General features: G+C 34.4%; 1 protein-coding gene across 2 annotated transcripts in view; it reads right to left on the bottom strand.

Annotated features, from left to right (window-relative positions):
- The window catches only part of PPP4R3B (protein phosphatase 4 regulatory subunit 3B), a 63,997-nt gene that overhangs the window by 30,982 nt on the left and 20,629 nt on the right, over positions 1–12,386 (bottom strand). For both annotated transcript variants that reach the window (XM_044772477.2, XM_044772478.2), the window contains exons 5-7: positions 9,668–9,745; positions 7,961–8,077; positions 6,393–6,509 (exon numbers count right to left, since the gene is read on the bottom strand). In XM_044772477.2, the coding sequence (XP_044628412.1) occupies positions 6,393–6,509; positions 7,961–8,077; positions 9,668–9,745 (312 nt within the window). The remainder of the gene's footprint in view (positions 1–6,392; positions 6,510–7,960; positions 8,078–9,667; positions 9,746–12,386) is intronic.

The following is a 12,386-nucleotide window of genomic DNA, read 5'->3' as shown; positions in this document are numbered from 1 at the left end:
TTTTCTTTGTTTTTAGTTACCACAAGGTGATTCCCTCAGTGTTCTGGATGAAGCATGAAAGAAGTGGCCCTCTTGGGTAGCATATTGAAAGGCTAGGGTTGTCAGACTCTCACTTTGCTCTCTCTTCACCCTATGGGAGAATTCATGGGCCCAGGGGATCTTTCTTGGCACTGTGCTGTGTTGGCTTGGGGAAGAAACGACATGGCTAAAGTGACACAGTTCTTATACTTTTCAATGCATCCTTTCTCACTTCTGTGCTCCACCAAGGTGCTAAGACTCTGGAAATCTCAAGGAGGTATTCTTGTCTGTTGATTATTTAATTGGTGTTTCTGTTGGGCGGGGGATGAGGGCTGGAACTTTCTATTCTGCCATCCTGCTGATGTTACTCCTGGTTTTTCTGGTAAATAAAGCCAAAACCATTCCTAAGTGATATATTAATTCCTCATTCTCCTTCCTTTCTCCTGTCACAGGTTTGGCCTTCATTTTCCAGCTGTCTGTTCTCCAGAATGCCATTAGAACTATCCTTATAAAATAGAGATCTGATCAAGACAATCCTTTGCTTAGAATGGTTAGAAGATAAAAGATTAACTCCTTAGACTGATTGTATAGGTGGTAATTATTCTAACCTTCTGCCGTTCAATATGATATCCACCACCACACGAGGCTGTTTAAATTAAAATTAGTAATTCCTCAGTCATACTACCTACATTTTAAGCACTCAGTAGCCATGGGTAGTGAGTGGCCATCATGTTGAATGGCTACAGAATAAACACTCCTATCATCATCATAAAAACTGAACAGCACTCTTCGAGCCTATTTTTACAGGTTCATTGTTGAAGAAGGGAAAAGGAAAAAAACAGGATAGCAAGACTCAGAGAAAGAAAAAAAGAGGCAGGAAAAAAAGGGCAAAAAAGGGAGATTTCTCACAATCAATAACCAACTGCCACATTCAATGACACGAAAGTCTTAAAACAAGTTGGTTTCTAAACCCTTCTGTCAGATAGGTTTATTTTTTAACGTTCAGAAGTCTCATTTTAATGAGACATGAATAATTATTAAAGAAAATAACACAAAAGAGACATGAATCCAGAAAATGTCCAATTCTGAGTAAGTGCCAGTCATTTGCAATAAAATCTGCTCTGAAAAGAAAAATCAAATCAGACTTCTGCTTTTGGCCAAGATGGAGTGACAGACTTACTCTTTGCCCCGAAACAACAATAAAAAACTGGACAAAATATATGAAACTGCAACTGGTAATACAGAAGACACCAGGCAATGAAAGACATTAAGAGATGAGAAACAAATGAGATGAGTCCTATGATACATGTTAGGTTCTAGTAGTAGTAGTAGTAGTAGTAGTAGTAGTACTGAATTATTGGATTCTGCTAAAGTAAAAGCCAACTTCTAAAATACTGGAATTAACCATGGATCTAGAGATTATGTTGCATAGAACAGTATGGATTAGCAATGCAGTCCTATCCCAGAAGTACACTCAGCTCAGTGAACAACTAAAACTAGTCTACTACAATGCATGACTAAATCCACTCAAAAGTAATAATGTGCTTTCACAGATAATGAACAAATAGTTGCTAAGGAATATAATAAATGGTTGAATATTCATCAATAAACTAAAAGTATTATCAGCATTCTAAGTTGTCTGTAAGGCATGTTTCATTTCTTAATTAACACAACAGAGCAAGCCTGACAAGCAGAAGAAATAGCTAAATCAAAAGACCCAGCCTCTAACTGCAGTGCTGCCAATAACTAGCTATCTAAGTGACCTTATTAACTCTTCCATGTCAGTTTCTCCAATGGCACAAGGGGAATGGAACAGAAGATCACTAAAGTTGGACAACCCTCTCAAAATTCAAGTCAGCATTTCTAATTGTCTCCTAAAGTTGTTCCCTGGCATTAAAACACTACAAGTACAAATCCAATTTTCCTTAACCTGCTTCTCCAACAATGGCATTACTCAGGCTAGAAAACTCATTCTCAAACAACTGCGGCAAAACAATGAAAATGTAAGACAAACTACCAGAAAATTTTTTCTTTCGGTGGATCTGAAAATAAACCATTATAGAGTAACCCCAGTTAATTTATTCCAATGCTAGGGCACCAAAATCTATTCCAGAGAACACCATTTTAAATTCATAGCCTTAAGAGAGCCCAACCTCTTCCTCCCCACTGATGTCTGCTTATTCCTATGGTCTGTTTGTTTTACTTCTTTCACACTGCATAGTAGCTTCTGCAATTATAACTTTCAATTCAGAATCAGCACCTAAATGCCACCATCATTTGCCTGCAATGTTCTGAGAAAAGGGTCTAAGTCAGCGGTTGGCAAACTACAAAACTATCGGCCAACTGCCTAGTTTGTAAACAAAGTTTTACAGCAAAACATTTACAGTAACATAGCCACATCTATTCACTTTCAAACTGTCTATGGACAGTTCATACTACAGTGGAAGGGCTGAATAGTCACAACAGAGACCACAGCCCACCAATTCTTATTTACCTTTGGGTACGTTAAGTTTGCTATCCCTCACCTAAATAGCAACATTTAAGTAAGATTAACGACAGCTTCTGGGAGATATTTCAAAGTTTTAGTTGTTTCTAAATCAAAGTTTTAGAGAAAAGATACTCCTGTTGGTTTCATCACTCACTTCATACTATTCTTAGAAGCACATACTTTTGTTTTTAAAGGACATTTAAGTGGTTTAAGAATTTTGCAACATTGCCAAAAGTAATAAGCAACAGAGTGCAAGTTCTGGGTATCTACAAACGGAATTCAGAGATTATCCAGATTATCAGTTGGCATCTTTATTTTCTGATTGGGAAAGATAAAGAACATGCTTAATTTCACTGCTACTAACATAGATTTCTTAGAAATATTAATTTCTTGATATTGAGATATATTTTATAATCTATTGCATAAGATAGTCACTATCAGCCAAGTGGCAATCATGACAAAGTTATGTGAAAATTTTCCACTGACACTTCTGGTAACATCAAGAAAATATTAGCATCTGTATATCTTAGATTCCATTAATACAGTAAGACAAGAAAGAAAGAATGGCAAGAGCAGGAAAAATATTCTGAAGTAGTAGAATAAAAATAACTGAAGGATGTTGTGAAAACCTTTCCAGTTTTTTTCTTAATATAAATGTAAGAATAAAAAAAAGTCATGCATATGAAATTTGCTCTGCAGCAACCTGAATAAAGGATACAAGTATTATAGAACCAATACCTCTTTCAACCCATTCTGACATGTTAGAAGAAAGCAACAATAGCTCCTCAAATTCTACAGAACATAATGATCCCACTCCCTAAGTCTGTGAAATGGCAAAAGAGACTGAACAAAAACTTAAGCTCATTTTTTAAAGTTAGAGGAATTTCTTAACATGATGCACTGAAGTGGAGGTTATTTCTATACCATTCTGGACACAAAGAAATAACCTAAATAGAATCATGAAGAAACATCAGACAAATTCAAATTGCTGGATACTGGACTAGAAACTTTTCATTTTTGTCTTGGTTAAAAAGGATATTATTGGGATAACTGACAAAATCTAAATTAGGGCCGTAGTTAGATATTGTGAAAATGTTAATTTCTCAATTTTGACAATTCTACTCTGGTTATGTATACATAGCTTTTAGTACAAAGACATTAAAGTAAACAGGGGTAAAGGGACATCGTGCCATTATGTCTGTACCTTATTCTTCAATGGTCCAGAATGAAAAAAATTATTTATGTATGTAAATGTATATATACAAATACAAGCAAAGAAAGAGAATAATAAAGCAAATAAGAGAGAAAATGTTAACAATTGGGGAATCTGGGTGAAGGGTATATGGGAGTTCTTTGTACTATTACTGTAACTTTTCTGTAAAAATTAAAAATTATTTCAAGTTAAAAAATTGACACAATTTTAAGAAATGAAATGGGATATGTTCAACATAAAATACTGAACAGTCAACCCACAAAGATTAGCTTATATATTTTTTTAACTTCTTATTATCGCAAATTTCACCTCTGGAACTATTTTGAAGCAAATCCCATACATATAATTCTATACATATTTCAGTATGAATCTTTAAAAAATAAGACCTCTTAAAAAAAAAACTCAATGCTATTATCATATCTAAAAATTAACATATGAATTTATTCCTGTGATAAATACACTGAAAATATCTGCCAAAATAAGTAGTTCAGTAATAGCTGTATTACTTATCCAGTCAGATACTAAAATAAGTTTTTACTAAATGTTTCAAAGGCCATTAACATAAAAAAGTGTGAAATCTGTGGCATAACAAAAAGACAGCAATTATCCAGCCTTCCAGTTTCGACAGAAATAATGACTACAGTGACAAATGTTAATATTTCTTTGTGTCTCAACATACTTTTTTTTTTTTGCAGGGAAAGATTCGCCCTGAGCTAACATCTGTTGCTAATCTTCCTCGTTTTCTTTTCTTCCTCCCCAAAGCCCCAGTACATGGTTGTATATCCTAGTTGTAAGTTGTTTTAGTTCTTCTAACGTGAACCCCCACCAAAGCAAAGCAACTGACAGATGGGTGGCATGGTTCTGTGACTGGGAAGTGAACCTGGGCGACCAAAGCAGTGACTGCTCAACTTTAACCACTAGGCCATCAGCGCTGGCTCTCAGTATATATTTTAATATTGTAGTCCATGTTCCTAAAACCAAATTTGCTCCATCATACTAGAAAGAAAAGTTTGAATGCTATCCATTTATTTTGAAAGGCCATCAAAATATCAACTACATACTGAATACACAGGTAAGCTATATTTTTTTTCTTTTTGAAGGTTACCATCAACCCAGTAGTACAATTCAGCATGTAAAATCCTTAATTTTGAAAATCAAAAAAACTATAACTTATCCTCTTTTGTGGGCTAACTCAATTATTTTGAAGCAACCAAATTTTTAAATTGTAAAGTTTTAGATCTCAGAAATTCAGGGAAATGAAAGACTTTGAAGACTGTGATTATAAAAAAGAGAGAAATTGAGAAAGAGACTTTTCATAGTCAAAAATCAGTAAGTGCTTCCCTGGGGCCAGCCCAGTGGTGTAGTGGTTAAGTTTGTGCACACCGTGGGTTTGCATCCCAGGTACGGACCTACACACTGCTCATTAAGCCATGCTGTGGCAGTGTCCCACATACAAAGTAGAGGAAGACTGGCACAGACGTCAACTCAGTGACACCCTTCCTCAAGCAAAAGGAGGAAGACAGGCAACAGATGTTAGCTCAGGGCCAATCTTCCTCACCAAAACAAAAGGGAAAAAAAAATCAGTAATTGCTTCTCTAAGTTTCATGCATCAATTAAATGTAAACAAGGATCTAACGAAAACAGAAATAAAAGCTTTAAGAGTTAAGAATTCTAAAAGTAGCTTACTATGCTCATGACTTGAGAGACTTTATGATGAATGCCTTTAATCACACACATCACTGAAGGTGGAGCAATAGGAGTGTTAATTTTAAAAGTTATCTTTTGTAAAAGATGTCACTAAGATAAGAATATCAATAGTGAAATTACAAACTGATTAATAAATTAGGTATATCTCTTCAAAGTCAGATTTAGCATCATTTGGGTTTAAAAATAAACCTTAAAATATACCTAACATAAAATATTTCTTCCATTTCTCTTTTAATATATAAACTACAGCATTAGCTCAAACTGATTCTAAAATAAAATTACTTACAAAAATTGGAAATATTTAACAAAGATAGAATGTAAAAACCTAAGTTGATATTAAGAAGTTAAACATGAAACATATAAAACAAATACAGTTTAACTCAATGGTGACTCATACAAGAATCAAATTAACATTGGGAATCAAAATCTTTATTAAGAAGAGATATAATTACATTTGAGTTATTTTCTACTTAACATTAAAATTTATTTCACATGAGAAACGGTATTTTAAATTACAGCTATCTGTTCATTTTGTTCTTAAAACAGTTTAAGGGGAAAGTCTAAATATTTCTGTAGTGGGAAAATACAACATTGATCTCATTATTAAACGTTCATCCTCACTAAAAAAATATACACATTTCAATAAGTGAAAGCAACTTCTTAGCTATGCTGACCTAAGGGCTTGAAATTACATTTCACGAGCACTTGAAACTTTTTTTAAGACCCACATCAAAGAATTTCATTCTATCATAATCTATTTATCTCAATACTAGTTTGAATATGTGTTTATTACAAGAAACAAATCAATTGCCACATATTCTGGGCTTGCCAAAGTCACGACTGATCAGAAGAAATCTATTATTTTGCTTCAGCAAAGATTAAGATTATGGTTATGCCTTTTCTCTCAATAGTTTGCAAACATTACACTACAGGTAATTTTCATAGAAACAGAGCATTACTACTTACGTCATCACTCTGCTGGGCTTCTTGCATTACAAATTCTCGAACCATGGATGGACTAAACTCTACTAGATAAGAAAATATATCTGTAGCAGCTGATCTGACTTGCAAATCATCCATGCCCTGATAAAAGGAAAATTAGGTTACTAAGAGACTGTTAACAAAGTTATACTTGCGTTACTATTTTCTTTCCCAAATCTATGCACACCTTCAACTTTTTGGAACTAGACATTGTACTGGAATCAAAATACATAACCTCTCCATCCTTTTCTTCCTTTGCTTTTACAAATACTAAAAACTTTCAGGCAGCTCAATGATTGCTTTCTGTCAGTTTTTACCACCACAAAGGTAAATATTCAGAGGATTTATATATAAGAATCAGCACAGGATTATAAAGTAATGCTTTACAAACACCATAAAAAATTTTTTGGGGGAAGAGGATTCTTGATTTCAATATATGCAAAAAATGTGAATGATGCCTCCTAGCTAAGGCTTCAAAACTTTCCAGAATCTGTCTTTGGTCCTGGATTTGCCAGAGTTACTCCTTAGTAACTGGATTCTCTCGTTCATGACTCATCCTCATATAGAGAACACTTTGAAAACACACTGGGTATTTTCACTTCCCCACAACTTAGTTTTCTAAGGTAGTGATCCTGAATGTTTCCCCTCCTTCAATACGTGAAGGACACATGATTTGTAAGTTACAAATCTCCAGGTGATTCTGAAAACATTCTCTAACTCAGCAGTTCTCAAAGTGTGGTCCAGGAAATCTTGGAGAGGGGTCTTTCCAGGAAGTGCATGAGATTAAAACTATTTTCATAATAATAAATAACACTAACGCAATACTGGCCTTCTTCTTAGTCTATCACAAGTAAAGTGGAGTTTTCCACAGGCTACAAGATATGTTGATATCACAACAAATTAAACGCAGAAGCTGCTATGAGAATCTATCTTTTATCAAGCTAGACATTAAAAGGATTGGCAAAAAATGTGAAACAATGCCACTTTTATTACTCAATTTTTTTTGTTTTGGAAAAATTATTTTTTCACAGAAGTTATATTATTTATGTTAACATATGGTGGGTTGATTTTATTATTTTTAAATGAATTACTAAACACTTAATCTTCTCAGTTTTAATTTTTCATAAAATAACTACCAATGGATTAAACTCATATAAACAAAAGTATGAGAACCACTGCCCTAACCCCAGATTGCAGCATGAGCCATGTTGATCCAGTCTGCTTTCACTTCACTCACTGGTCTAAAAAGGAAAGATATTTTATTTTACTATGAAACATAATATTATTACAGGAGAAATAATAGTGTTGTAAAAATGTGGGATTTTTATTCACTTGAGGCCATACTATACGCAAGTAATTACATATTAATATTACAAATTTAAGTTAATGAAACTCTGAAGACTAAAAACTCTTATAATAATTCACTATCAAGTGAATCATAACCAAATTATAAAATTCAATATGCATTACTATAATAAATACTTTCCCACCTATAATATAAATCTATTACAAATTCACAAATTCAAAAATATGAAAAGAAACTGTATAATTACCATTACAATTTCAAGAGCTGGAAGAATCCCCAACTTTGCCAAAGTTTTGAAAAATGCGTCCCTGTTTTGAGGTTGTAATGTCTGAGAAAATGCACAAAATTCCTTGAAAAAATTAACCTGTAATGTTAGAAAGTACAGTTAGAAGTTGACACACATAAAAGAAAACTAGAGGCACACTGTAATGTGATCTACCACAGTGCAGAATTCACCCTTCTCAAAGACCTTGACTTTTCAGGGTATTCTGGTACCTCAAAACCTACATTAAAGAACATATTAAAAACTAAAAAACTAAAACTAAAAAAATCCCAAAAGTAAGCCGTGTATTATTTCTCAAATACTGAACAATTAACTCTCTAAAGACATTGCAGTGTACACCTTGTATGTGGAATCTCAGATGGCATACATATATGTATGCTACTCTTAATTTATGATTAAGGTGTAAAAATCCCATGGTAAAGCAGATATTTTAAATGAGAGCACATATTTTCATAGAAACCATGCAATAATAAATGGTGGCTGGGTTCCCAAGGAGCCCTCAAAAGTACAACTCAGTTTTTTTTTTGAGGAAGATTAGCCCTGAGCTAACATCTACTGCTAATCATCCCCTTTTTGCTGAGGAAGACTGGCTGTGCCCATCTTCTTTTACTTTATATGTGGGACACCTGCCACAGCAAGGCTTGATGAGCGGTGCGCAGGTCCGCACCAGGATCCGAACCAGTGAACCCTGGGCCGCCAAAGCGGAGTGTGCGAACTTAACCACTGTGCCAATGGGCCAGCCCCACAATTCAATTTTTAAGAATTGGTAAGAACATTAGAGATTCTCTAGTCTAAAGGACTAATTTTCTAAATAAGAGAACTATTAATAAATAAACTAAAGATGACTTGGCTAATTTTTTTTTTTAAGATTTTATTTTTCCTTTTTCTCCCCAAAGTGCCCCAGTACATAGTTGTATATTTTCAGTTGTGGGTCCTTCTAGTTGTGGCATGTGGGATGCTGCCTCAGCATAGTTTGATGAGCAGTGCCATGTCTGCGCCCAGGATCCGAACCGGCAAAACCCTGGGCTGCTGAAGTGGAGTGCACAAACTTTACCATTCGGCCATGGGGCTGGCCCCAGACTTGGCTGATTTTAAGTCAGCAATTTTTCATTACTTCTTTAAAACGCAATTATCTAATTATAATGTTTGAGAAAATGACAAACTGCTGATAACAGCAATCATCATTCTCTTTCTCCAAGGCATGGTTAAAGTGATTATAAACACATTCAAAAGAAAAAAACATTTCCAAGAACCAACTTATTTATCATTCATTTATTAATGAAGCATCTTCCTTACCTCTTGTTTAAAAAGGAAAGCATCTCTATAATGTTATTATCTACAACCAGAAAAATGTATGAGTTTGTAGTTCTGTCCTAACGTAAACCACATATCTGATTTTGGGGTTTGTAAGGCACACAAATTCCCTCATGGGGGGGCGGGCATGGCGATGAGATAACCGCATCAAAATACCTTAAGAAATTTCTAAAATATACAAAAGAGCAAGTTTTAGAAACTTTGAAAATAATCATTCTTACAGCATAATTTAAATAGATAGCTTTCATCTCATACTAACTATAAAAAATTCTCTCAAGTTAACAAATTCATTATTAAAAGCTGTGTATGCCAAAAGAGTAACACTCTTTAAGGGTTTGAATTTCAAGAACAGCTTACCAATTCACGCCGTTTATCATCATCTGTAGCCTCATCTGTTAATTGTGCAAAAACTTCAGACAAAAACTTCTCATCTTCCTATACGAGAAGAAATAATTAGTAAGAAATATCAACAAAAGTATAAAGTTACACTCATATATATGATTCACATAAATTATTATTAAAGTAGCTGAAAACCTAATAGCAGCTTCATCATGAAACCTAAAAAATCCAGGGTATAGGGGCTGGCCCAATGGCACAGTGGTTAAGCGCAAACGTTCTGCTTCTGTGGCCCGGGGTTTGCTGGTTCAGGTCCCTTGGCAGGCCACGCTGTGGTAGACGTCCCACATATAAAAAGCAGAGGAAGATGGGCATGGATGTTAGCTCAGGGCCAGTCTTCCTCAGTGAAAAGAGGAGGATTGGCAGCAGTTAGCTCTGGACTAAATCTTCCTCAAAACAAAAACAAAACAAAAAATCTAGGGTGTACTTATGTCATAATTTTCAAAACTTAATTACATCATTCAATGTTGTATATACATTAATACCTCATTTAACCAGAAAAATCAACTATAAAGAAAAGAAAAACAGATGGTCCAGATGTCATGCCTGAAAACTCATCTACTTTAAACTCAGAGCCTCTCTAGCTCCCTCTCAGGGTCTATTAAACATAATTCAAGCAAGCTTGAAGATCTCATTGTCAGTGAGAAAAATTAAATTACAAATAGCAGATTAGAAAAGTTAAATTACAAAGGTGGCACAGGGATGACAGTAAAGGAAACCGAATTCTGGCAGCGAAAAGATTACAAAGCTTTTTAAAACACAAGAACTCATGAAATATAGTAATCTAGGGCCATTTGGAGTAGAGTCTTACATGTTCTTGTGGTCCCCAAGGATATAACTAAATGACAAAACACTACAATAACAGCTTTCATACTGATGACTTTGAGGTATTAAATGACACGTGTTAATTTTTCTAAGCACTGTTTAAAAAGACAAACAGAAAAACAGAGTATGTACCTTCTGATTTTATTTTTAATATAAACGTGTGTCTAAAGTCTAGAAGGCATAAACATTAAAATGTTAACTACCTTTTGGTGACGGATTATGAGCGATTTCTTTTTGCTTATCTATATTTTCCAATTTTCTATAATGAGCATGGACTATTAAACTACAAAGGAAAAAACTGACATGAATATTGAAATTTACTTTAGAGAAGATTTCCATTAAACTTGCTAAAAGAAAATTGTTTTAAGCTTCAGCTATCTCCCAAATTCACTTTTATGAAATACAACTTATATCAATTTTAATTAATTAAAGTAGCATGTTCTAAAAATGCTTGTAATAGTGATACCTGATGGTTGATAATAAAATCAAACCATGACATGTAAAGGATATATCTCAAATACCTGCCCTTTTCCTTACTGTGGATCATTCACAAAGCGCAATCAGTCCCTTAAAGCCCTTCTGAAATAAGGTGGAGTACATGAAAAAATAAACCAATGAAAACCACTAGGTATGATCACAGAAAATACCACATGCTCTCCCACTAAAACATCCATTATTGCTACTCAAAGACACAACACTGAGAGACAACCCCTTTCATCAGTCTCACTCTGAATGGTGTTTCCTTTGTTATTTATTTCATTGACTTCTTTTGGACCTTATGCATTATAGCCTGAACTATCCACCTTCGAGGGAGTTCAACTGCATATGTAACCTACTTATCCCTCAAATCACTTCTTCCAAATACTTATCTCAATATTTTAGATTTGGTGAGTAAGTACACATTTACCTCTACTTACACCTTTTATAAATTTTTCTCTCTCTGCATCTCTCCTAGATTAAATCTTCCTTTCTTGTCTAAAAAATTTTTAACTTTTTCAGAATATTTTTACAGGAAAATAGTTCCAATTCTGTGATAAATGCAATTTCCCATTTAAATCCTTCTTACATGATTCATTATTTGTGGGCTGACAGCTAAAACTGCATGAAGTATTATAGAGGCAATTTCAAGTATTACAGTCTGCCAGGAGAATGCTTTCTGATTTCTAGTACATATTTTTTTTCTGATTTCTAACATTATACTTGATAATATTTTACAAAAGCACTCTGTTCCAATGTACATATTAAGGAAGCAATTGATTGACAGCTTAAAATCTATCATAAATATAGATGGAATGTTTCTCCCCAAATCCTAAGTTCCCTGGTTCTCCCAGTAATTAAACCAGTCTCTTTAGATCACTTTAGTTTTTCTGTTCCATTTCATTTTTTTTTTTAAAGAGTGGCACCTGAGCTAACAACTGTTGCCAATCTTCTTTTTTTTTTTTTTTCCTGCTTTATCTCCTCAGACCATCCCCCGTACATAGTTGTATATCTTAGTTGCAGGTCTTTCTAGTTGTGGGATGTGGGACGCCGACTCAATGTGGCCTGATGAGCAGTCCCATGTCCGCGCCCAGGATCTGAACCCTGGGCCGCTGTAGCGGAGCGTATGAACCCAACCACTTGGCCACGGAGCCGGCCCCTCCATTTCATTTGAAGAGCTTTTATTTTAACAAAACATAACTATTTTGAATCAAATTGCATGTGTCTGCTTTTTTGGATAACAGAACAAAACCTTATGGGGAAAGAGCTGCTTCTAAAAAGTCTGAATCAAACTTTTTCCTCTGTAATAATGTAAAAATAGGCACATACACAAAACCAAAATACCAAAACCCACAACCCATTCACCATTTTTAGAATC

The sequence above is a fragment of the Equus asinus genome, chromosome 6, assembly GCF_041296235.1.
Source record: "Equus asinus isolate D_3611 breed Donkey chromosome 6, EquAss-T2T_v2, whole genome shotgun sequence".
NCBI lineage: Eukaryota > Metazoa > Chordata > Mammalia > Perissodactyla > Equidae > Equus > Equus asinus.
This window is presented reverse-complemented; position numbering and strand designations above follow the sequence as displayed.